The 27,686-nt window shown below is 48.0% G+C and overlaps 1 protein-coding gene across 1 annotated transcript in view; it reads right to left on the bottom strand.

Annotated features, from left to right (window-relative positions):
• The window catches only part of LOC137425150 (uncharacterized), a 510,298-nt gene that overhangs the window by 270,747 nt on the left and 211,865 nt on the right, over positions 1-27,686 (bottom strand). Inside the window, exons 42-47 of the mRNA XM_078776351.1 lie at positions 20,460-20,519; positions 15,038-15,073; positions 14,738-14,818; positions 14,377-14,412; positions 6,962-7,006; positions 6,541-6,612 (exon numbers count right to left, since the gene is read on the bottom strand). Coding sequence (XP_078632477.1) covers positions 6,541-6,612; positions 6,962-7,006; positions 14,377-14,412; positions 14,738-14,818; positions 15,038-15,073; positions 20,460-20,519 — 330 coding nt within the window. The remainder of the gene's footprint in view (positions 1-6,540; positions 6,613-6,961; positions 7,007-14,376; positions 14,413-14,737; positions 14,819-15,037; positions 15,074-20,459; positions 20,520-27,686) is intronic.

The following is a 27,686-nucleotide window of genomic DNA, read 5'->3' as shown; positions in this document are numbered from 1 at the left end:
GGGTTGCCACCCGAGCTTACCTAGCTCCTCACCCTAACCTAACTAACTGGGGAAGGCCCCTCCTGGCTCTGTCACCCCTTGGTGCCCTCTGGCACTGGGCTACCCGGGTCCGTCCTCCGGATCCTCGGGCCCCATCCACAACTACCGGCTCCCAGAGCCCACCTGCGGCCTCACCTGGCCGACATCCTCACAGTGGTGGAGTGCTCAAACCAACTACACACACTAACAGGCTACACGCACAGCCATTTCCACAACACTAATGCACCCATCCAAATACCATTCTTTCACCTCGCACCACAGATGCCAATATCCAACCACAATTTACCTATACCCTCTACCTAACACTTACACTACCCTCCCCGGGTATTCGTGATGGGGGTCCATTCTTCCCCCATTCACACCTCCGCACCATCCACTCCACTCCACAGTTTCCATCCTACTCACTCCACGACCATCCATTCCAATACTCCATATATTCCACACTACCATTTATTCCATACACCTGTTGGTGCACACCTGTGCACTCACACCTGGTGCCACCTGTACCCTCCTTCCTTCCTGGACCATTTGGTCAACACCACACGCAATCACCACTACTCCCTCATACAATGCTCCACACACCTGTTCAGTTGCACACCTGTGCAATCACACCTGTTCCTTACACACTTTTCACAATACACTTCCAATCCTCAAACACACGGCATCATCTCATCTAACTACTCCCCTCTGAAACTTGCGCTTCCCCGTCGCCCCTTACATTATTGCGCTCCCTCGTCATTATCATCCAAACTAATCTACCTGCGTCCCCACTACAGGTATCATTGTCACTACCTAATCTTAACGTTACCTAAGGTCATCTTCTAGGTCCCTATCATTATATCCTAACCCTCCCGGGCTAGTTTTCACTGCCATAAACCCCATAAATCTAGTGCTCCTTTGCCCCCGCTGTGAGGGATGGTGGATTGGCCATTCCATCACATGGGGCATCTCTTACTATAAATTTTGCTCGTCCAATTTCCACAAATCAAAAATTTTCCAATTACTGCCAATTCTACCCACTATTCTAAATTTCGTATCAAATCACTATCATTATCGTCATCACCGTCCACTCACTTGTGCCTCTCGGTGCGCCAATTCACTTCCACAGCCCGGCTTCGTAAAGCCGAGCAATGAATGCGGGTTGTTTGGTGCCGGTGGCTGGATGCGTCCGGCACTCGGTGCAGGGAAGGACGCTTACCCTGGCCAAGATCCCACGCACCATCTCGGCACAGAGCCGTCCAATGGCCCGATCTCGACCTGCCGGAACGCCTCAACAAAAAGGGGTCGCCATGACGACCCTTCCTATCGGGCTGCCCGCTCCGCCTAGTGGAGCACGGACGCGGCCGTTCAAAGCGAGGCCCAGCGTGGATCGCGTACGGCGGTTCTTTTGAAACCGCCGTGGTTCGGATCCCCGCTGGTCCTCGCGGCACGCGAAGCTGCCCGGCGCGCACCGAGGGCCCGATTCGGCTATAAGTCGCTCTAACCGCTAACCCGGTTACCGTCGATGCTTCACCTGCATGCTCACACGCATACGCTACCCCTTTTACCCTCATCGAGCTCGGTGCTCCAACGCTGCCCGTACACCCTGCGTACTTCGCTATTGCACTCGTTCTTTCGCCCACAGACTTGGTCACACACCTGACCACCGCACACCTTGGCACACACTCGTCGTTCGCACACCTCACCAACACACCTCTTCGCGCCCCCTTCTCGGTCACCTCCTCCGTGACAATCACAGGTGTGCTCTCACTCGCACACCCAACCACGTGCCTCACTACCAACTCAAGTGTGCATTCCCACACACGCTCTACCATTCCAGGTGTGCATCCTTCCATTCCAGGTGTACATCCTCTCTTACCTGTCACAACCAACTCACGCTCCGTGTCACTCTCACTACTTTCACCACCACTCTTGACAGCGCACTCACCCTTACTCTCGACAGCGCACTCTTTCCTCATGCACCTGTCCATTACACACCTTTCTCGCGCACACTCTCCCGTTACTTCCTCCGTAACACTCACCACAGGTGTACATTCTCCCTTACTTTTGACAGCGCACTCTTTCCTCATGCACCCGTCCGTTACACACCTTTCTCGCGCATCCTCTTGCGCACACTCTCCCGTTACTTCTTCCGTAACACTCACCACAGGTGTACACTCTCTTGTTACATCCTCTAACACTCCTCACTACACGCTTCCATGTGCTCCCTCGCACACGCGCTACGACCGACTCACTCTCGACAGCACACTCACTCCTCGGCGTGCACTTTTTCCTCACACACCCCAGAGTCAGACATTCTCGCACACCTCCTCTTTCGCACACCGTACCTGTCGCACACTTCACCAACGGCCTCTCACGAACACCCGGATCCAAATCAACCCCCAAGCCGACTGAAGCTTTCCTCACATCATATACATTTCCACGTATATCGCCACTCACCTTGGCACCCCGTCGTCGCACCTCCTCTGCCACCTGCAAACTCTTTATTTGGTTAGTGAGCACATAATCACGATTTGAGCACCGACCTTGTACATATTCCATCATCTCCTCCTGTATTTCTCTCTTAGTTTCTGTCCGTCTCTTCTTAATTTCACTCACCCCCTCTTCCACCTCTTCTAATTTTTGCTTCACCTCTTTTATTTCCCGGTGCGTCTCCTCTATCTCGTCCTCTAAGGCTACCTTGACCGTTTCTATGTGCGTCCTCACCTCCCGGTCCTTCGTCTCCATTACTTCTGTCACCTCGTCCAACCTCGTTGTCAGTCCCTCACGTACCATCTGACATTGCCTCTGTGTTGCTATCAGGTCATTTTTAATGTCGTTTTGTGTCGCTTTTAACCCTCCTAGTACCGCAGTGTTCCTTTGAACCTGCTCCACTAACTCCGTCTGTCCCACCGTCAGCTGTTCCACCTCCTCCGTCAGGCCCTCTATGCCCCCTTGTAACCTAGCCGTATTATTCCTCACCTCTTTCTCTATACGCTTTTCACCTCGCTTTACCTCCTCGCGTACCCCCGAGACCTCCTCACTTACACCTCGTCGTATCTCCTCTTTCATCTCCTCCATCTCTTTTGTAGATGCCACCCTCATCTGTCCCAATTCATCCCTCTGAGCATCCAATTTACTTTCTAACCCGATTTTCACCTCCTCTATCTGATTCCCCATCTGTTTGATTTCCCGGGCGGATTGCTCCCCCACTTCCCGCAATTTGCCTTCCATCCTATCTTCTAGCCACCTTAACCCATTTTTCACCCTCTCTATCTGATTCTCCTGGGCCGCCATTCTATTTTCCACCCCCGTTAACCCATTCTTTACCTCTTTTATCCCATTGTCTAACCCCTCAAATTTTTTGTCTAAACCCTCAAATTTTTTGTCTAACCCCTCAAATTTCTTGTCTAACCCCTTAAAATTATTGTCTAACCCCTCAAATTTCTTGTCTAAACCCTCAAATTTTTTGCCTAACCCCCCGATTTGATTTCCTAGTCGCTCCCCCATTCTGTTTTCCATTTTCTCACTATCAGCCCTCGCTTCGTCCCTCATTTCTTTCATTTCCCTGCTTCTTTTTTCGTTGTCGCACTTCGACTCCGCCATATATTTGCCGAACCGTGCCATGAACTGCTGCATGTCAAACGGCTGCATGTTAAAGCCCGCTGATACAGCGGGCTCGGCTACCGCGCGCTCGTACGAGGCGCCATTTTGCGCCTCTTCAACCACGTGCGAGCCACCATTTTGGGTCCCTTCAACCACGTGCGCGAAGGCTCCATTTTGCGCGCCTGAAACCCCCTCAACCACATTGCCATTGTTCTCCTCCTCCCTTTCCTCCACATACATTTCCCCGAGGTCCTGGGTCGATTCTACCCCGTCTATCTCTCCCACCGGCATCCCGTCGCCTTGACCAGCCATGGCGCGACTTTCAAATTTAGGATTTTATAAAATACAATTTTTGGGCCACTCGTAATTTGAGCGCGCTAAGCGCTTCAGGTCCGAATCCGACACTTCTGACACCAATTGTTATGCCAATAGTACAATTGGTGTTCCAAAATTTGGGCTAAATAAATTTAGTCCCAGGTCCGAATCCGACATTCCTGACACCAATTGATACGGGACCGCGGATAAGATGTTGTTTGCCGAGCGGAGGCCCCGCGGCCCTAACAGTTACCCCGACTAACCCGATTCTTGGACGTTGGCCGAAATCGCGCCACAGGTATTCAATTTGGAAACCTCTAGAGCGACCGAATGTAAAGAGGAAGAAGAAGAAGACGTACGGAGGAATAACAGGTTTTATTAATTATTTTCACAAGCCAAAGCAAAGAGAGCAGTTGGTTATATACAGAAAATGGAATGAGCAGAAACACAGTGAAATCATTAGCTTACCTATACAAGCTTAATTAATAAACCCCAGGACAACGTGAATGACAGACGGACGATCACACTTACACGGGGAAATGCAGGCCGGAAGGAATGGCTTGGAGATGGGTGGCTTTTAGAGGCAAGGAAGGTTCAGCGGGTACTGGGCACGGTCGGGCCAGAAGGCACCGCCGTCAAGAAGCCGAGCTTTGGTCCCAAACTGCGCGGGCGAAGTTCCTTTCTCCATACTGCTGCCTCGTGCGCTCCTTGCGTTGCCCCGGTCCGCTTTTCCTGCAGCGCGGAACGTCTCACGGCGGCTCGGTCACACCTGCTCGTCTCCAGCGCATCTCCTGGACCCATCTCTGTCAAAGCTCATCTGCTTGGGGAGCGTCCCGCGGCGGGTTATATAGGCCCCGCCCTTCACCCTTTGCGAACCTCCCCCAAGTGTTCTCTCTCCGCCCTCTTAAGCCAAACCCCTCGTTCTGGGTTGGATGAGCGGGGCCGACTTACTCCTCCCCTCTATGACGAGGTGGAGACCCGCCTTTCTTCTTCGGCGTTACCTCGTGCGTAATGGAGTCAAATGCAGCAAAGTGGACGGCAGATGAAAATGCAGCAAAGTGCCTAAAGTGTCAATTGCAACAAAGTGGCAAACCTGGCACTTGGAAGCTGCCATGGGGCGTCGGAGGGCCTACTCTTATTTAATTCGGTGCAATGAAGAGTCAAACTAGTGGGAAACACATCCTTAGCCTACAGAGAATAAGGGACTAACTATTTAAAAGGATATATCGTGTCCTGTGTGTAGGTTTATGGAATTAACTAAGAGGACGAGCTGCGACCATTCTTTACATTACGAGGGTCAGTTACACACAACAAAACCATACTTTTCACATTCGTTACACTTTCTCAAAATTGTTACACTTCTCAAATTCGTTACACTTCTCAAATCCGTTACACTTCTCAAATTCGTTACAATATATTCCAACCATCATATGGTTGTCAGGGTAGAATTTTTCGGTTGAATCTCTTAACTCTGCTCCACACCTCAGTTTTAGGAGTCTATTTAGCAAAACCTCCAAAATTGTTATTTCAGTTTATGTGGATGATATTTGTGTTGCTGTTTCAAATAAAAAAAGACGTTTTTAAGTCTCTCGTTGTCTAACCCGGTTTGAGCTCACCTCCACTGCAAAGATAAATTGGAACAAAAGTGTAGCTTTTTAGGTGGGCCCCTGACCTCCTTTCTCATCCATGCTGTTCTACCAGGAGGAATGCAATGGAATAAAGAGGGGATTAAATATTTAAGCTTATTCTTAGGATTTGAAACATACGAACAAAAATATAGGAGCAATACCCCTGGCGCTCACCTGGTGGAATAAACAGTATACTGCACTGACTAACGGTATTTAAAACCAGTTTCAATGTTTGCTAGAAGACAGGACAGCATGTAGAATCATACTAACATAATCATAAGACTTTAAACAAACAAACAAAAAAATACCTATTTTGGGCCCCGCCTCCCTCTTCCAACCCCCCTCCCCTCCCCCCCCCCCCCCCCATCCCCCACCCCCCCCCCCCCCCCCGGACCCCCGGAACAGTTTACCTACATCCTGCTTTCCCCTCCAACCCAACCTACCTCAAATCAAGAGGAATGTCAATAGATTCCTCCTTTCTGTCTAATATCTATACTTTCCTTCATGTAGCCCCAACCTCGAGTGGCCTTAAAGGTTTTGTGGCTGGAGATATCTCATTAAAAAAGGCTGTAACATAACAAAATGTGAAAACAGTCAATCGGTGTGAATACTTTCTGAAGGCACTGTATGTGCAACTTATTGAGATGTGCAACAATTGTAACATATTGAGAAGGGCTAATATTTGGTGATTACATGTCTATATCAAGGCAGGTGACCATGTATCAAGTGTTACATGCTGTGGGGTAAGTTGGACCATTATTATTCTATCGTTTTAGAGGCTTAAGGTAAACTTCAGTGACACAAATAATAAGCATGGCTGGAGTTTAGGTTAAGCCTTAATACCATAGAATGAGGAATTCTCAGATAAATATGTTTATTAACCAATAGCGGAATCCAATTCATGACTGGCCTTGAGTAGTCATGATCTCACAATAATTTCATGAAGATGAAGAATTGAATTTTAGGCACTCACTTCTCTACCCTTCTTGCCGGAAGTCCCCCGGTCACCCCTTCTGCCTGGCTCGCCATTGTATCCTGATGTGCCCTGCCAGAGGAAAGAAGCTTCAGAAAGGGATATCCCTGAACTTTGAATATACAGTTGCTCTTTGATGGAGATGCTATGATAGGTATGAATTGAATGTTTTTGACAATGATTATATAATAAGCTTGTTATTATGTAATTACAATATTGTCAAGGGAAACGTGTTTTGTCAGAATAATCTCTTTTTCAATATCAATCTATCTGCTATTCTGCATCCATGTTTGGTGTGAAAACATTATGTGCATGTTAAAATTTACAGGATGGCAAAATATACGATTTTAAGAAAGCGGTTGTTTTTATGTTGGAAAAGCTGAAATTATGGTTGTGTGTGTGGTGGATGAGAGGAACTTACCGCAGCTCCCACGTTTCCTGGCAACCCATCCTCTCCTGCATTGCCCTATAAGTAGGACATGTCAGACTAGAAGCCAAAATGAAGAACAGTATAGACTTTTAGCACCTATTTTTTACGTCGCTGAGTGACCTGGATGCACGGCCAATATGGAGGATTCCTGAAACAACTAGAGCCTGAACTCAAGGACTGACACTTATTGATGGAAATTATTCTTATAAATCGAAATGTTGGTCCACGGATGCTAAATAAGCTGTTGCCCAATGTTACTCATCCTGACATTGTCAATTATTTAGTATTTATACCTAATCTTTAAATTCTTAATGTCCTCCAAAGCTACAAAGGATTAGATGCCGACAATAAATTTACATCTGGCTTGGTTGGAGAGGTGTCCGCAGTTGTATTCAAGTCTAAGCATGTTGTGACAGCTAAGCTAATTATGTGTAATCATGCATTCATAACTCCCCATGAAAACAAACCAGGGCAACATAATAAGGCCAAATTTTTAGATTACAGTGCAGTGTACAGTAATGATAAAAATAGGACCGTGGGTCCTGAAGCTCACCCAGATCAGGAGCAACAGTCACTCAAACCCCCCACAAACCTCCTCAAACGCTGATATTTTTAATGCCGTGGACAAACTTTGGTACATGATGGGCGATGAAGGTTGTGATCAAGTTTCATCAAAATCGTGTGTGTAGTTTCGGGGAAGAAAGCAAATACCTATTTTGGGGGGTTAAGAACACCCCCCCCCCCCCCCCATAGTTCCCCTTTCATGAGTGCAGATTTTGATGCGGTCAATACACCTTCGTTAGGCATCAGATATGAAGCTTGTGGTCGAGTTTCAACAAAATCTCATGTGTAGTTTTGGAGAAGAGAGCAAATACCTATTTTGAGGGGTCGAATTTGGTGATGTCATGTGCAAAGGGTCCACAACTCATGTCATGAAATTATCATGTTAAAAAAAACTCATGCTCTCTCTCAAATCCTCCAAATCATCCCCATCACCCATCTCTTTCAAATCTTCCCCCTTGCCCCTCCCCTCCAAATCTTCCCAATCACCCATTCCTTTCAAATCTCCCCCCACACCCCTCCCCTCCGAGACTCTCCCTCGCTCCTCCCCTCCTAGACTCCCCTCTCACCCCTCCTCCTCAAAGCGTCCTCCCCGCTTCTTCCCCCTTCCAACTTTCACCTTCATCTCCCTCAACCTTCTGCCTCGCTCTTCCCCCTCGTCAAATAACACCTCACTGCGCCTCTCCCAATCACCATCAAACCTTTTGTCCGCCCCATTCTTCCCTTTCTCCAAGCTATTCTCTAATCTCTGACACACCTTCAACAGCTCTCCCTACCTCTTCCTCCTCTTCCACATCTTACCCTACCGCTCCCCCCCCCCCCCCCCCGTTCTGTATCTGATGCTCCCCCTTCCTCTTCCTTAACAGTATGGACCTCAAACATCCGGGGCCTTCGCTCAAACTTGTCTGATCTCTCCATACAGGTTGCTTCTGACAAACCAGACGTGATCTGCTTAACAGAAACTTTCCTCCTTCATAATGTCTCTGATTCCTTGGTATCTCTCCCAGGTTACTCCCTCCTCTGGTATGATAGACCTGAGCCTCGTCCTGGAGGTGGGGTTGCTATCTTTATAAAAAAAACTCTTCCTCACTCGCCTTGCACTGCCCTCTCTCCACCCCACCCCCAGGAATACCTTTGGCTACGGCTTCCCCTTCGTTCCCACCTTTTGTTCATATGTGTGTTGTACCGTCCACCAAACAGTGATGACTCCATCTACATCTCGCTGTCTGAGAATATGGACCAACTTCTATCTACCCATCCCAACTCTCTCTTCCTCATATGTGGTGATTTCAACTGTCACCATGCCAGTTGGCTGGGTGTGGGTACCTCTCTCACCAGCCATGGCTCTTCAGCAAAGGACTTCTGTGACTCCCTGGGACTGACACAATCTGTCAATTTCCCGACCCGGATTTCAGTCAACGGAGCATCTTCTCTTCTGGACTTGGTTATGACTAACTTCCCTGAAAATGTCTGCTGCTCTTCTTCTGCTCCAATCGGCTCTTCTGATCATGTGCCTGTTAAAGTGGACATCTCTCTGACCATTCTCAGAGAGCCTCCTCAGCGTCGACGAGTCTGGCATTTCACTCAGGCCAACTGGCACGGTCTTCAAGCAGCCATCAATCATCTGGACTGGTCTCCCATCTCTACCGCCTCTGACATCAACTCATCCTGGGAATTCTTCCAAAGTAAATTGCTCTCTCTCATGCACAGATTTATCCCATCTCGTCTTCAGTTGTCAAACCCTTCCTCCCGTCCATGGTACACGGAATCTTGTGGTGAGGCTATTGCCCAGAAACAACTTGCTTTCGTCTCCTGGAAAGCAAATCCAATGGAAGGAAATCTCATTTCCTTTCACAAAGCCCGAAACAAGTGTGTGTCCACCCTCATGAGAGCCAGGAAACAATATCTCTCCGTTCTCAGGACCGAACTCTCTTATCTGTCTCCCTCTTCCAAATCCTGGTGGCGTCTGGTCAAATCTGTTTCTGGTGTTTGTTCCCCCTCCATCCCCTCCCTCACCTTAAATGGCCACACGGCTGACTCCGCACGTGAAAAAGCTGAATGCCTCAACTCTGTGTTTGCCTCTAAATCTTGTGTCCCAAACCCATCCCTCTCTGTACCCACCATACCCAGTCGTACCCAGCTGCTCCTGGACTCTGTGTCCTTTCCTCCTGACAAGGTGGAAAAGTTTCTGTCAACCCTCGACTCGGATTCTGCAACTGGACCTGACGGCATCAGCCCACGGGTCCTAAAATCCTGTTCTTCCGCTCTTTCACTCCCTCTCTCTGTTCTCTTCACCCTCTCTTTTGCTCAAGGTCATCTTCCATCTGCTTGGAAATCTGCCAACATCACCGCTTTGCACAAAAAAGGTGCAAAAACAGATCCCAGCAACTACAGACCAATCAGCCTTCTCCCAATTATCAGCAAAGTCATGGAATCCATCATTGCTTCAGATATGAAATCTTTCCTCTTCTCTCTGATGATCTCTGATCATCAATTTGGTTTCAGACCTGGACACTCTACTCTGGACATGCTGCTTCTGCTTTCTCAACAATGGATGGAGGTCCTCAATGCCAAACAGGAAATTAGAGCAGTCTCCCTTGACATATCACGTGCCTTCGATACGGTCTGGCACCCCGCTCTGCTCACCAAACTCTCCTCTTTTGGTATCCATGGAAATCTCCACGCATGGCTGGCGGACTTCCTCTCTAGTTGTAGTCAACGTGTGGCCCTGAATAGGTTTCCCTCATCTCCTCTTCCTGTTCAGGCTGGAGTTCCACAAGGCAGTGTTCTGGGCCCTGTGCTTTTTCTGGTCTTCATCAATGATCTCTCTGACTCTCTTAAAAATCCTCTGTATCTCTTTGCTGATGACTCTACTCTCTGTCGCTCCATTCTTCATCCCTCAGATCGGCAGTCTGCAGCCTCCTCACTCTCTGCAGACCTGGACAAAATCACAGACTGGGCAAACAAGTGGAACATGTCTTTCAATCCTGACAAATCTCACACTCTTACGATGTCTCTCCGAAAAGACCGACTGGACAACCTCCCATCCACTTTCTGAATAATCCTCTCCAAGAAGTTCTGTCACTCAAGCTTTTGGGTCTCACTATCTGCCATGATCTTTCCTGGGAAAACCACATTTCAAATCTGGCCTCCAAAGCCAGTCGCCGACTGGGCATCCTCCGTCGTGCGAAGTCCTTCCTTGGCACACCTGAGCTCCTCACCACATACAAGGCTTTCATCCGCAGCTCAATGGAATACTGCTCTCCCCTCTGGGCTGGTGCTCCTGCCTCACACCTAGCTCGTCTTCACGCTGTTGAAACCAAAGCATTCAGAATCATTGGAATCTCAAATCAAACAGCGATGACTCCATCTACATCTCACTGTCTGATAATATGGACCAACTTCAATCTACCCATCCCAACTCTCTCTTCCTCATATGTGGTGATTTCAATTGTCACCATGCCAGTTGGCTGGGTGTGGGTACCTCTCTCACCAGCCATGGCTCTTCAGCAAAGGACTTCTGCGACTCACTGGGACTGACACAATCTGTCAATTTCCCGACCCAGATCTCAGTCAACGGAGCATCTCCTCTTCTGGATTTGGTTATGACAAACTTCCCTGAAAATGTCTGCTGCTCTTCTTCTGCTCCAATCGGCTCATCTGATCATGTGCTTGTCAAAGTGGACATCTCTCTGACCATTCTCAGAGAGCCTCCTCAGCGTCGACGAGTCTGGCATTTCACTCAGGCCAACTGGCACGGTCTTCAAGCAGCCATCAATCATCTGGACTGGTCTCCCATCTCTACCGCCTCTGACATCAACTCATCCTGGGAATTCTTTCAAAGTAAATTGCTCTCTCTCATGCACAGATTTATACCATCTCGTCTTCAGTTGTCATACCCTTCCTCCCGTCCATGGTACACGGAATCTTGTGGTGAGGCTGTTGCCCTGAAACAACTTGCTTTCGTCTCCTGGAAAGCAAATCCAACGGAAGGAAATCTCATTTCCTTTCACAAAGCCCGAAACAAGTGTGTGTCCACCCTCAGGAGAGCCAGGAAACAATATCTCACCATCCTCAAGACCGAACTCTCTTATCTGTCTCCCTCTTCCAAATCCTGGTGGCGTCTGGTCAAATCTGTTTCTGGTGTTTGTTCCCCCTCCATCCCCTCCCTCACCTCAAACGGCTTAACGGCTGACTCCGCACGTGAAAAAGCTGAATGTCTCAACTCTGTGTTTGCCTCTAAATCTTGTGTCCCAAACCCATCCCTCCCTGTACCCACCGTACCCAGTCGTACCCAGCTGCTCCTGGACTCTGTGTCCTTTCCTCCTGACAAGGTGGAAAAGTTTCTGTCAACCCTCGACTCTGATTCTGCAACTGGTCCTGACGGCATCAGCCCACGGGTCCTAAAATCATGTTCTTCTGCTCTTTCACTCCCTCTTTCTGTTCTCTTCACCCTCTCTTTTGCTCAAGGTCATCTGCCATCTGCTTGGAAATCAGCCAACATCACCGGTTTGCACAAAAAAGGTGCAAAAACAGATCCCAGCAACTACAGACCAATCAGCCTTCTCCCAATTATCAGCAAAGTCATGGAATCCATCATTGCTTCAGATATTAAATCTTTCCTCTTCTCCAATGGCTTGATCTCTGATCATCAATTTGGTTTCAGACCTGGTCACTCTACTCTGGACATGCTGCTTCTGCTTTCTCCACAATGGATGGAGGTCCTCAACGCCAAACAGGAAATTAGAGCTGTCTCCCTTGACATTTCACGTGCCTTCGATACGGTCTGGCACCCTGCTCTGCTCACCAAACTCTCCTCCTTTGGTATCCATGGAAATCTCCACGCATGGCTGGCGGACTTCCTCTCTGGTCGTAGTCAACGTGTGGCCCTGAATGGGTTTCTCTCATCTCCTCTTCCTGTTCAGGCTGGAGTTCCCCAAGGTAGTGTTCTGGGCCCTGTGCATTTTCTGGTCTTCATCAATCATCTCTCTGACTCTCTTGAAAATCCTCTCTATCTCTTTGCTGACGACTCTACTCTCTGTCGCTCCATTCCTCATCCCTCAGATCGGCAGTCTGCAGCCTCCTCACTCTCTGCAGACCTGGACAAAATCACAGCAGGTCAAACAAGTGGAACATGTCTTTCAATCCTGACAAATCTCACACTCTTACAATGTCTCTCCGAAAAGGACCGACTGGACAACCCTCCATCTACTTTCTCAACAATCCTCTCCAAGAAGTTCTGTCGCTCAAGCTTTTGGGTCTCACTATCTGCCATGATCTTTCTTGGGAAAACCACATTTCCAAGCTGCCTCCAAAGCCAGTCGCCGACTGGGCATCCTCCGTCGTGCGAAGTCCTTCCTTGGCACACCTGAGCTCTCACAACATACAAGGCTTTCATCGCAGCTCAATGGAATACTGTCCCCCCCTCTGGGCTGGTGCTCTGCCTCACACCTTGCTCGGCTTCACGCTGTTGAGGCCAAAGCTTTCAGAATCATTGAATCGCCTGCGATGTAGTCAACACCGAGGGCCTTTCACTCACTCACCGCAGGCAGGTTGGTGGTCTTTCTGTCTTCTACCGACTCCTCTCCGGCCTTGCTCCCCCAGCTCTCTCTGTGCTCTGTCCCCCCAATATTCCTTCAGGTCGCACAAGATCTGCCTGCAACCCTCTTATGGTTAAACTGCCAAAGTCTAGGCTCTCTGCTCACCTTCACTCTTTCATTCCCCTTTTCTCCCGCCTCTGGAACAAACTCCCCCACTCCCTTCAATCCCACTCCTCCCTCCAGGTCTTTAAAACAGCTGTTCACCACCATCTCTTATCTTCCCCCATCGAAAACCTTGATCTTTTCTACCCCCGGTAATTCACCCCAGAGTCCTTGCAGTGTTCATATGTTTTATTCCTCTCCCATTTCCCCCCAAGTCCTCCCGATGTCCCTGCTCTCAAATGTTGTGTTTGTGTCCTTCCCCCTCTTCCCCCTCTCTTTTGTGTCCTTCCCCCTCTCTCCCCATCTTGTCTGCCGCTCCCCTTGTTTTTTGTGTTTTGTGTGTCGGTTTGTCTTTTTGTGTGATTAATGTTAGCTCTTTCACGAGCCTCGATCTTGTATACAAAAAAAAATAATAAAAAAAAATCTCCGCGATGACGCTAACTCCAAGGGCCTCTCACTCACTCACCGCAGGCAGGTTGGTGGTCTTTCCGTCTTCTACCGACTCCTCTCTGGCCTTGCCCCCCCAGCTCTGTCTGGGCTCTGTCCCACAAATATTCCTACAGGTCGCACAAGATCTGCCTGCAACCCTCTTATGGTCAAACTGCCAAAATCAAGACTCTCTGCTCACCTTCACTCCTTCATTCCTCTTTTCTCCCACCTCTGGAACAAACTCCCTCACTCTCTTCAATCCCACTCCACCCTCCAGGTCTTTAAAACAGCTGTTCACCACCATCTCTTATCTTCCCCCATCCAAAACCTTGATCTTTTCTACCCCCGCCAATTTCACCCCAATTCCATTTTTTTTAAATACCAACTTCTGTCCTGGAAGTCCTTGGTGTCCTTGTGTTTTATACTTCTCCCTCCCCCCCCCCCCTTCCCACGCCTCCTCCCCCCAAGCCCTCTCCCTTCCACACATCTCCCTGCTCTCAAATGTTGTGTTTGTGTGCTTCCCCTTCTCTCACCATCTTGTCTTCCGCTCCCTCTTTTTATATATTTTGTTTGTCTGGTTGATTTGTTTGTGAAGTAAATGTTAGCTCTTTCACGAGCCTCGATTCAGTATACAAAAAAAATAAAATAATAATAATCACAGCTTTTTGGTGAAGCGAACTGAGATTATGTTTAAAGTATGCTTTTTTGAAATACCTCTGTCCCCTTCCTGCCTGGGTTTCCAACCGTGCCCTGTGGAATAGTGAGAAGGTAAGACAATAAAAAGCGCAACAAAATCAAAATTTAAACTTTCTTCTGAGTCAGCAAAACTTTACTCCAAGTCATGACCTCAGTTAAAATCTTCTAAACCATCAAGCTTTTGAAATGCTCGAAGCCACTAAAGAGTTAATTTGTTAACTCTGCATGTTAAGTCTCAACTCGAAGTCATTGCCTTCCCTTCCCTCCCACCCCAACCGAAGGTTTTCAAAACACTCAACGAAAAGTGTACGATTGATTTACCACAACACCTTGGTGATAGCCTGTTAAAATCTAAATGGATCTAATGAAGATCAGCTACCTTTACTCCAAAGGTGCCCACATCTCCTGGTTTTCCATTTTCTCCAGGCAGCCCTCGATTTCCTCGCATCCCTGCATCTCCCTACGATGAGGAAGAAACAGTGTTGGAATGACACAACCCTTACAAGACTGCCATGGTTTCTCATGAGATCTAATTTTGTAAAGTAAAGTAAATCTTTGGTAAAGAAGACCCGATAACCCCTCCTTTCAGATCCAAACTTCAATTTAACCTATAGCTAACGATAAAGGTAAGTTAATTAAACTAAAGCAGACACATTCTGTCAAAAACATGAAGTCTTACCATTTGCCCCGTGGATCCTTTTGCACCTGTTGCCCCCTGATGAAGAGAAAGAAATCATTCAAATAAATAATTACATTTCTCTTCAGATAATGCATGCAGATCAACTTATGTGTAATTAGTGGGATGATGGAATCACTCTTTTGGTAGTTTGGTTATCTTATTCCAAGGTTCCTTTCCTGGAAAAAAGAGAAAGTCCACATGATATTTTTGTGGAGAAGTAAACTTTGCGTGCTGCTGCCGATTCCATAGGTTGAATGTGACTGATCTGTCAGAGTAAAACCTTTCCTTGATTGTAGTTATTTTGAATTACCTGGATGGCAGGACTCAATTTTTTTTTTTTTTTTTTTTTGTATACAAGATCGAGGCTCGTGAAAGAGCTAACATTAATCACACAAAAAGTCAAACCGACACATAAAACACAAAAAATAATGGGAGCGGCAGACAAGATGGGGAGAGAGGGGGAAGGACACAAACACAACATTTGGAAGCAGGGACATCGGGAGAAATGTGGGAGGGGGAGGGCTTGGGGGGAGGTGGGAGAGGTATAAAATATATGAACACTGCAAGGACTTCCAGGAAAGAAGTTGGAATTTCCAAAAAAAGTGTATCTGGGGTGAATTAGCGGGGGTAGAAAAGATCAAGGTTTTGGATGGGGGAAGATAAGAGATGGTGGTGAACAGCTGTTTTAAAGACCTGGAGGGAGGTGTGGGATTGAAGGGAGTGGGGGAGTTTGTTCCAGAGGCGGGAGAAAAGGGGAATGAAAGAGTGAAGGTGAGCAGAGAGCCTAGATTTTGGCAGTTTAACCATAAGAGGGTTGCAGGCAGATCTTGTGCGACCTGAAGGAATATTGGGGGGACAGAGCACAGAGAGAGCTGGGGGAGCAAGGCCGGAGAGGAGTCGGTAGAAGACATAAAGACCACCTACCTGCCTGCGGTGAGTGAGTGAAAGGCCCTCGGGGATAGCTTCATCGCAGGAGATTCCAATGATTCTGAAAGCTTTGGTTTCAACAGCGTGTAGCCGAGCTAGGTGTGAGGCAGGAGCACCAGCCCAGAGGGGGGAACAGTATTCCATTGAGCTGCGGATGAAAGCCTTGTATGTGGTGAGGAGCTCAGGTGTGCCAAGGAAGGACTTCGCACGATGGAGGATGCCCAGTCGGCGACTGGCTTTGGAGGCCAGCTTGGAAATGTGGTTTTGCCAAGAAAGATCATGGCAGATAGTGAGACCCAAAAGCTTGAGCGACAGAACTTCTTGGAGAGGATTGTTGAGAAAGTAGATGGGAAGGTTTTCCAGTTGGTCCTTACGGAGAGACATTGTAAGAGTGTGAGATTTGTCAGGATTGAAAGACATGTTCCACTTGTTTGACCAGTCTGTGAGTTTGTCCAGGTTTGCAGAGAGTGAGGAGGCTGCAGACTGCCGATCTGAGGGATGAGGAATGGAGCGGCAGATAGTGGAGTAATCAGCAAAGAGATAGAGAGGATTTTCCAGAGAGTCGGAGAGATCATTGATGAAGACCAGAAATAGCACAGGGCCCAGAACACTACCTTGGGGAACTCCAGCCAGAACAGGAAGGGGGAGATGAGAGAAATCCATTCAGGGCCACATGTTGCCTATGACCAGCGAGGAAGTCCGCAAGCCATGAGTAGAGATTTCCATGGCTACCATGGGAGGAGAGTTTGGTGAGCAGAGCTGGGTGCCAGACCGTATCGAAGGCACGTGATATGTCAAATGAGACAGCTCTGATTTCCTGTTTGGCATTGAGGACTTCCATCCATTGTTGAGACAGCAGAAGCAACATGTGCAGAGTAGAATGACCTGGTCTGAATCCAAATTGATGATCAGAGATCAAGCCATTGGAGAAGAGGAAGGATTTGATATCCGAAGCAATGATGGATTCCATGACTTTGCTGATAATTGGAAGCAGGCTGATTGGTCTGTAGTTGCAAGGATCTGTTTTTGTACCTTTTTTGTATAAAGCGGTAATGTTTGCTGATTTCCAAGATGCTGGCAGATGACCTTGAGCAAAAGAGAGGGTGAAAATAACAGAGAGAGGGTGAGATAGAGCGACAGAGCAGGATTTTAGGACCCGTGGTCTGATGCCGTCTGGTCCAGTTGCAGAATCAGAGTCGAGGTTTGACAAAAACTTCACCTTGTCAGGAGAGAAGGACACATAGTTCAGGAGCAGTTGGGTTTGACTGGGAAAGATGGGAACAGAGAGAGATGGGTTTGGGACACAAGATTTTGAGGCAAACACAGAGTTGAGGCATTCGGCTTTGTCGCGTGCGGTGTCACCTGTGTAGCCATTTGAGGTAAGGGAGGGGATGGAGGGGGAACAAACACCAGAAATCCACCAATGTAAGGTTATATAATACATACCCATGAACATTGAGGTCGGCCACATTGGGTAAGGCGATTTAAATGTTTGGAAGATAAATTTTTCATCCAAATTATTCAATAATGTGACAGGTAATTTATTTTAATGCTCAAGCTTTGCTTTAAAATTACAATATTTCTTTGAACCATCATGTTGGTGTTCCCATATTGGCCTCTCACTTATTGTCGCGTGACTCCCCCTCGGTTAATACCGGGAAATCACGAATGGCAATCGAGCTTACTTTGAGGCGTTAATCAATGGCGGATTTGACTATATATATATATGCGTCGGGGCGGAAAGATAGAGGAAGAAGAAGCGGGAGATTCCCACATTTACCTGTGGTCCCAAGCAGTCTTCAAACCTGCAGGAAATTAAACTCACAAACACGGATTTTGAATGTACAACAATAACACGGCTTTATTGCCGGACCCCGAGAACAAAGAACGCGACGATATCTAAAACCCCTACTGAATGCTCCTACCCACAGACTTCAACAACAGACAAATGGGGAGGATAAGAAAATAAATGTTTCGTTGTGTTCTGTGTGGTGCGAGCTTAGCTCTGTCTGGCTGAGGTGTGTCGGGAATCGTCAGGCTCGTTGGCGTCATCCAGGCCCCAAGCTTGCAAGCCCGCCGCAGCACTGGTGTTGGCGGGAAGAAAGGCCGCCGTCCACAGTTCGCACTCCACTAGGCCCCACCGAGCCACTCGCTCGCCCCGGCCTCGCCCGCTGGTGTGCCACCGGCCCTCCACGCGACTCAAATGGGTCGTGTGCAGTTCGCTCCTCCGGCCATGTCTGGCCATGTCCAGCCATGTCCCCACAGAATCGCTCGGCGTGGCTCCGGTTGCTGGGAACAAGGCGCCGACGCGGCCCAGTTCACCTCGATAAGGCCTCTCGCGCCAAGCAAGCGAGCAGGCGTGCAATCCGTCTCCACAGCCGTTCAATGTCCTCCCGGATTTGGCATGGTCACAGTGCGTTTCACCCAATGTTCGGATCCGAAGGGGAGAGAGAGTCGAGGGTGAAGGAAGGCATGAGGGCAGCAGGAGAAACAAAGAAAAGCGTCTCGGCGAGGGGAAGGACGTCCGGGCACAAAGGAATCCCGAAACGAGAAGAAGAAGCCAATGCTGGCGAGCCAAAATGCGACCGTTCGCTATGGTGTCCAGAATCAGAAGCAGAAGCAAGAAGAGAATGAGAGGAGGTCAAAAAACGAGAAGAAGCAAGAGAAATAATGTCGGTCACGACCAGCTGCTATTGCATCCAGACCAACAAGAAGGAAAAATGTCCTCTCGCGTTTCGTGGTCTGGTTCGTCAAGTGACGTCACCGGCCCTTCTCCTCCAATCAGCACGTCGCTTCTTGACCACCCGAATATTCCTCCCCAGTCAGTCCCCCACCATTGGCCGAGCACCTCGTGCTCTCCTCCTCCGCCAATCGGCGACCTGCTTCTTACTCGCCCTTTTCCTTGGCCAATTGCTGCCCCTCTGAGTGTGTCCATTGCCTGCCTGTTCGATGTTTCATCGCCATGGTGGCGTAATGCACGGCCGCTTCCGGTCTGTTCTTCCAGTAAGTCTTCTTGTGAGAGGGAAGTTTTTCTTACTGTGTGCGCTAATGGTGGGATTCCTAACCTACATGTCTATGAGCATCGTCATACGGGACAAATGGATGACCACAGAGGGAACGACACACCGGGGAATTAGCATAATCCCTACAACTACTTAACATGCCCCGCCCCCTCGTGGCGGGGACACATATCCAACTTATCCGACATCCGGGCTAGACAGGTCCTCTACTTACTGTACATCAAAGTGGTTCTTGCAATCCACGATCATCAAAGCACCTACCTATGCAGATCTACCTAAATCTATATATGTCCCTCCTCAAAAATTCATAACATTATGATCCAGGCACACCCAAGTTAAAATCTCATATGCCATATGTGTTTGTCCATTGCTACTAATATATTTGTAATTCATGCGAAAGTACACCGATGTCTACAAATGTCCTTGTCCTGCATGCGATACATGTACAAGCCTCAGGTCACTTTATAAAGTAAGATCAAATAACTGACCAAATACAGCATTGCAGCCATCAGGATGAACCAGAATAGGTAAAGCCATCAGTCGGAACCTGGATTGGATTTGGGGGTTTGGCTGCTATTCCTGTACCTTCAAATCCATCCAGGCGCAGCCAAGTGAGCCTTCCAAAAACAATTTTCAAGAGTTCACCTCTCCGTAGACAGATTTTTTAAAAAGAAAGAGAAAAAGAAAAAAGAGAACAAGAGAGAAAAAAAAAGAAAGAACAAAGGAAAGGGAGAGCGAGAAAAAACAATTAATATTTTGCTTTCAAGACATCCCTAGCATGAAACAGAATCCATCTTCTCCCCAGCAAGGAACCAGAACTCATGGACCAAGCTGTCTCTTAATCCATCCTCCATTCATCGGAGCCTTCCCTGGTTCTGAAGAATCTATATTCATCCCACAAAGGAGCCACGACTCATGGACCAAGCTGTCTCCTTATCTAGGATCTGTCCAGCAGAGCCTTCCCCGGTCCTAAAGAATCCATCTTCACCCCAGAAATTATTAATTGCTTTGCAATACATGACCCCTGCGGGTGTGATACTTTCCAAGTCCAAAAAGAGCATAACTGGAAAATTGATGAAACGCCCTAAAACTCGAACGTGTTCTGCAACTTATCATAATAAAGCCACATACCAAGTTTCAGTTCAATATGTTAAAGGTCAAGAGCGGAAATTCTAGAAAACAACAGGTGGGAAGGACGGACAGACAGACGAATGGACAGACAGACGGAGAGCACACCTATAGTCCCCCCCCCCCCCCCGCCACCCCCACAAAGGTGAAATGGTAGGGGACTAATAAAATATGCCATAGACATCATAGAAATGGAGAGATTAATGGCCGGGTTTTTTGCTGGTATATTTAACAATACTGCTGTAGCATTATTGGTTTGCTTCAAAATAGATGAGACGTGTTACATTTTTACCTACATCAGTTTAATTTTTTTCATTCACAAATGCGTTATCAGTTATAATTCTTACCTGAGATCCAGGATCACCACTTAGTCCCGACTGACCCCTTTTCCCTGCACCAGGAAAACCCTGTACAATGCACAATAGAGATGTATTTGTGTATGTTGGTGGACAAAACAAACAACAACAACAACAGGCATTTTAAGGCCATTTTCCCTGCAAGAGCGGGGATTAGCCTTGCGGTCCCCATGACAATCTTCTCCATTTTGCCCTATTTTTTGCATCTCCCCTTGTTAACCCCCTTGCCTGCATTTCTTCTTCGACCATCTCTAGCCAAGTCTTTCTCGATCTTCCCCGTCCTCTACTTCCTTCTACATTCATTTCCATCACTCTTCTCAGCCAGTCACTTCCATCCTTCCTCAACACATGACCAAACCATCTCAAACTGTTTCTCTTCACAGCATCAATCACAGGCTCTATTCCCATCATCTTTTGCAATTCATCATTTGTCTTCCTCTCTCTCAACGATACTCCACACATTCACCGAACCATTCGCATTTCCACCCTTTCCAGCCTTCGTTGTTGCTCGACGTTCATTACCCATGTCTCGCTCCCATAAATCATAACACTTCTCACACATGCAGCATACACCTTTCCCTTCAGCTTCAACGACACTCCCCTCCTCGTCAGCACGCCACTCAGTTCCCGAAACTTCTTCCATGCACATCTCACTCCAGCAACCGTTGCCGAGTCTGATCCACCTTCTACATTCAGCATGTCTCCTCGGTAACAAAATGTTTTCACACCTTCCAGCTTCACGCCATCTCCAAGATCCAACTCAACATTTCCTCCATCTGCAGCTCCCTCTGTGCACACCTTACACTTGAATGTAGCTGCCACACTGGTTAATGACCCTCTCAAACCACTACATTTTTGATGAACCCACTCAGCACACATTGTATATTGAATGGAATTCACTCCGACACCCTTCCTGCACACAGCACACAGCCACTTCCCAGTTCTTTCCACCTCACCACATGCTTTACCACTTGCCATTACCTTCGTTTTTCCGATATTCACCTTCAGACCTTTTGTCTCCATACATTCCTTCCACTTGTTCATATTCTCCTTCAGTCCATCCATACTTTCCGCAATCAACACCAGATCATCTGCATACAACAACTCCCACGGTAAACCCTCCTTTACGTTCCGAGCCAGCACCTCCATCACAGCTACAAATAGTAGTGGACTTAGTACCGACCTCTGATGCACTCCCACCTTCACCTCAAACTCACCACTGTTCCCGTCCTTCCTCCTTACAGCTGTGCGCGCTCTTTTGTACATTGCCATCACTACTCTGATCAACCATTCCTCCACTCCTAACTTCCTCAATGCCCATGTCACTACTTCAGGTGGAACCCTATTGAATGCTTTCTCCAGATCAACAAACCCAAGAAACAACTTCTTCCTCTTCTCCATGTACTTCTCCTGCAACTGCCTCACAATAAAAAGCGCCTCTGTCGTTCCTATTCCTGGCATAAATCCAAACTGCAAATTGCAAAAATTGCATTTGGTCAATTTTCATTTTCTTCCTTATCCTCCTCTCCAACACCCTTTCCAATACCTTCATTCCATGCTCCAATAACTTTATCGCACGATACGAGCCACAGTCCAGAGGGTCACCTTTCCCCTTGTATAGAGGGACGAGGGTACTCAGTTCCCAATCCACTGGAATGCGGCCTTATTTCACCACCAGATTACAGATCTCTGTCATTCTCTTCACACCCCAATTTCCCGCTGCCTTCAACATATCTCCCACAACTCCCGTCGGCCCTCCCTCTTTTCTACTCTTCATTGCTTTTATCGCTTCCTCAACTTCCTTCTCGGTTATCTTCTCTGCCGGTCCTAAAACTGGGTTACTCTCTATGTTGCCATCCCATTCATTCTCTGCATTCAACAGTATTTCCATATATCTCTTCCATCTTCCTTTAATTCCATCTGGGTCCACAACGATTTGTCCCACTTCATCCTTCAAGCAACTCGCCCCCATCACATCACACCTCTCTTTCGCTATCTGCTTTGCAATCCTGAATACCGCTCTCTGACCCTCTTCCAAATCCAAACGTTCTCCGAACATTTTCCTACATGCCTCCTGCGCCTTTGCTAACTCTTTCTTTGCAGCCTTCTTGGCTGCCTTATAACTTTCATGCACTGCCTTTTCTGCCCCCATACCCTTCGCCTTCTGCCACTCCTTGAACTTCTTCCTCTTCTCTTCAATCTTCTTTCCAACTTCATCATCCCACCACCACGTTTCAGAGTGCCTCGGTGGTCCTTTTGTCCATCCACATACCTCACCAACGGCTCCCAACAGACTATCTTTCATTGACATCCAACCACTTTCAAGGTCAACCACATCATCCTCCACCACACTCAGCCTCTCTTTTAATGCCTCCCTTACTGTCACCTTTCAACCTCCACACCTTCATTCTCGGTTGGTACTTCACCCACCGAGCTCTCCTCGCACCTTTCACCCTTATGTCGCAGACAACCAAATGGTGCTGTGAAACAGCCTCCTCCCCCGGGATCACCTTTGTGATTCGTGGGCAAAACAACCATACATAATTCATTCCCACTGTTCAAAAGCAATTGAGCACAGCAAGCTTGAAAACATTAGCACCATCTGATTCCTAATATTCATCAACGATCTCTCTGACTCTCTGGAAAATCCTCTTTATCTCTTTCATGCTGATGACTTCACCCTCTGCCATAACATCACTCATCGTTCACATGGGTAGGCAGCAGCCTTTTCCCTATCTGCAGACATTGATAGAATCACAAGCTGGTCAAACACTTGGGATATGCCTTTAAATACTGACATATCTCACACTCATTCTTTGTCTCTCCTTAAGGACCGTCTGGCAAACCCTCCGATCTACCTTCTTAACAATGCTTTTGAAGAAGTTCAGTCACAAACTTTTAACCCTCACCAACAGCTATGATCATTCTTGGGCAAACAACACTTCGAGTTGGCCTCCAAAGCCAGCTGCTGACTGGGCTTCCTCGGTCGTGCAAAGCCGTTCCTTGGCACACCTGAACTACTTATACCGACAAGGCCTTCATGCACAGCATGATAAAGTATTGCTCTCCCCTCTGGGTTGGTGCCCCTGCCTCACATCTTACTCAACGTGTTGCCGTGGAAACCAAGGCCTTTAAGATAACCTGAGTCCTTTTCTTTTTTGAAATCGCCCCAGGTTTCTGCAAGGCACACATGGTTTGTCAAAAAACCCACTTCTGTCGAAACTCCCAAAATCCAGAATCACTGCTCCCAAAATCAAGAAATCCAGAATCCAGTCAAGAAAATATATTAGTAATGAAGTGAAGTTTATGAGTTGTAAGTATCTCGTTGTAAAGTTGTAAAGTATCTCGACAAACTGCGATCAATTGTCGTACGCGTTTATTCACTCTGCCGATCAAGGCCCGATTCACAGCAGCGCCATCCGAGCTCTGGCGTAGGGATACAACCCGGTCCCGGTGTAGGGATACAACGGTGAACATTTGCACTGCATACATGACATCCTCCCCTTTAAGTCCAAAATTACCAAGAGCAATACGTGCTAGATTTCCAGAATTGACATTTCAAAAGCAACATTTCCAAAACATGTGAAAATATGTGTGCAAACGGTTATGAGAATAATGAAAATACGTGAAAATAGAACATGTGTCAACGTGAAAAAAAAACATCTTCAAAGATTCAACCGGTCGGGTGCTTTTCTCTCACGCATTGAGCGTCGCGGTGTACCAGTGGATACAGAGTCCGAGGTGATTCCTTTGGGTCGCGGTGTACCAGTGGATACAGAGTCCGAGGTGATTCCTTTGGTCTCCACGAAGGGTGTAGCGTTTGCAGAGGTTTTCGGGGCATCCGAGCCGGCTGGAGCGGCCACGACGATCTCCGGCAGTGGCGGGTCGAACTGTTGTCCTGACTGTGACGATGCTACAGGCTCCATCGACTCACAGTGACGGTAGGTTATGTGGTCCTGATGTCGACGAATTTCGCGGCCGTCCTGCAGGCGAATCACACTGGACAGTGGACCTGGCTTCTCGATGATGTCTCCCGGTAGCCACGTCGCACCTGCACCAAAATTTCGGGCAAACACTGGATCTCCAATGTTGATACATCGACTGTTGGACGTCTTATCATGCACCAACTTTTGATTAAGCTGGCTTTGATAAACATTTGATGATATGTCTGGTTTGAGATTGTCAAGTGTCGATCTCAAGTGTCGTTTCATCAATAACTCAGACGGAGCTGCACCGGTTGTTGATTGTGGCGTGATGCGGTATTTGAACAGGAGACGAGACAGCTTTGTTTCCAGGGTTCCCTCCTGAAGTTTCTGCAATCCGGATTTGATGATTCCCACGGATCGTTCGGCCAAGCCATTTGAAGCCTGGTGATGTGGGCTGACAAACTTATGTTTGATGCCGTTCCGACGTGTGAACTTGGCAAACTCGGTACTGGAAAAACACGAACCGTTATCACTCACGATCATCCTGGGCAGACCATGAGTGGCGAAACAGCGTCTGAGTCTTTCGATGACAATGGCTGACGTAGTACCACGCGTCACATAGGCATCAATCCATTTTGTGTGCGCGTCCGTAATTATTAGAATCATGCTGCCGTTAATAGGCCCGGCATAATCGAGATGTAGGCGATGCCACGGTTCGCTGGGCCATTCCCAGGGATGCAGTGGCGCTTTCGCAGGTGTATTCCGGGTGCTCTGGCAGGGGTAACAATGTCGAACATGATGTTCGATATCAGCATCAAGATTCGGCCACCACACATAGTTTCTGGCGAGTGACTTCATCTTCACAATCCCGGGGTGACAGTCATGGATTTCATCCATGACCCTGGAACGCAGATTTTTCGGGATCACGACACGACATCCCCAGAGTAGGCAACCATTTTCCACGCTGAGTTCGTTTTTACGTGCTTTAAAAGCCGCAAAATCTGGGTCACCCTCAGGTAGCAAATGCCATCCAAGCTGTACAGCCTGGACAGTTCTGGACAGAACGGGGTCTCGTCGAGTATGAGTGCGGATCTGGCCAGAATCGACAACACAATCTTCCAGATGATCCATCAGTGCGATAATGGATCCTGGTGTAGGCGAATCATCAACGGATTCTGGAAGGGGTAACCGACTCATGGCATCTGCATTTGTGATAGACGAACCGGGCTTATAACATATGGTGTAGTCATAAGCAGCGAGAAACAGGGACCAGCGGATGATCCTGGGCGGTAGTGTGTCAGATGTCGCCTTAGTTGGACCAAACAGACTGATCAGCGGCTTGTGATCAGTGCGAATCGTGAAATGATGTCCAAGAAGGTACTGGCGAAATTTGCCAACGCCGAAAACGATTCCCAATCCTTCCTTGTCAAGTTGGGAATAGTTTTTCTCTGCCGGGGTCAACGTTCTGGATGCAAATGCAACCGGTCTTTCTGTACCATCAGGCATCACGTGCGATAATACACTCCCCACTCCATACCGACAGGCATCGCATGTCAGCACAAGATCCTTCTCTGGATCAAAATGAACGAGAACATTGGACGATTTGAGCAGATCCTTAGAGGTCTGGAATGCTGATTGTTCACTAGACCCCCAGCTCCAGGAGACTCCTTTCCTCAAAAGCCGATAAAGGGGGCCCAAAACGTCGGTCACATTCGGGATGTAACGACCATAGAACTGAAGCAAACCGAGGTATGACTTCAATTCGGTCACATCTCGTGGAGAAGGAGCATCCTTGATAGCTCGGACTTTCTCATCTGTCGGGTGTACACCCTCGGCATCAATCGTATGACCCAGGTACGTGACTGATGGCACCATAAACTTGCACTTGTCTCGACGCAAACGTAGGCCGGAGTCCGAAATCTTCTTCAGAACTCTCTCCAGGTTCTGTAGATGTTCCGCGTCCGTACGACCAGTAACCAGAATATCATCCTGGTAACAAACGACGTTGCGTTCGGCGGCAAACAAACTGTCCATGACACGCTGATAAATTCCAGGTGCAGATTTCACTCCAAAACTAAGTCGGTGGTACCTATACAACCCACGATGCGTGTTGATGGTAAGATACTGTTTCGAATTCTCGTCCAAGCAGAGCTGTAGATAGGCGGATTTGAGATCGAGTTTCGTAAAAGTCTTGCCTCCCGTGAGACGAGCATAGAGGTCTTCGATCCTCGGGATTGGATATTTATCCAATGAAGAACACCTGTTCACGGTCATTTTATAATCTCCACATATGCGGATGGACTGGTCCGATTTTATGACTGGAACGATGGGCGCCGCCCATTCGGCATACTGGATTTGCTCGATGATCCCCAGATTTTCAAGATGATCCAGTTCCTTGTCAATCCGCTCACGCAGGGCGAAAGGGACTGGGCGAGCCCTGCAAAATATAGGATTGGCATCCCGGTCAACCCTGAGTTTAGCCGTATGTCCTTTCAAGGTTCCAAGCTCATCCTTGAAGACATCCGGGTATGTATCCAGCACATTTTTTAGTGTGTATGCTGCGGTAGGAGAAACGTTGGCTGCCCGGAGTTGATGAATGCTTTCCCACTTCAGTCGAATTATGCTCAACCAGTTCCTGCCGAGTAAGGAAGGGCCCTTTCCAGGAATGACGATCAGGGGTAGGTGAAACTCACGGTTATCGTAGCCCACCGTGACATCACATGTACCGCAGGGAACAATCTTCTCACCTGTATAGGTGGAGAGTCCATAGGTAGTAGGTTTCAGATGGGGTCGGTCAGCATCACTCCACAGGTTTGTGAAAACAGCATGGCTGATGAGCGAGACGGCCGCACCAGTGTCGACCTCCATTTGCAATGGTCGATTGTTGACGACAACATTGGCAAGAAGAGGGTCCCGCCTATGGTGAGAATCAATATGAAGCAGGTCATACGATTCTGAGTTGTCGGAAACAGAGCTCACCTGGTCAAGCTCGGGTTCCTCCGAACCGATAAACTGATGAATCTTGTCAGCAGCTTTTCCTTTTCCCGATTTGCGAGTGATGCAAGCTGGAGCAATATGGCCAGTTTTCGAACAGAAATGGCAGGTGGCATCTTTGAACCGACACGTCTCCGGAGGGTGCTTTCCGTTGCACCGAAAACAGTTGTTGTGGGTTTGAGACTGCACTGGCTTCTGACGAGGAGCCTTGTTCCAACGTTGTGGCTGAACATGATCCAACCGATTCACAGCAGGGCTGGTACCAGATGAGCGAGTGGCACCGATGCTTGTAGCGTTG

This window comes from Myxine glutinosa, chromosome 4 (genome assembly GCF_964187855.1).
Source record: "Myxine glutinosa chromosome 4, kmMyxGlut1.1, whole genome shotgun sequence".
In the NCBI taxonomy this organism is placed as follows: domain Eukaryota; kingdom Metazoa; phylum Chordata; class Myxini; order Myxiniformes; family Myxinidae; genus Myxine; species Myxine glutinosa.
Note: the sequence above shows the minus strand (reverse complement) of the source record. Positions and strands in the feature narration are given on the sequence as shown.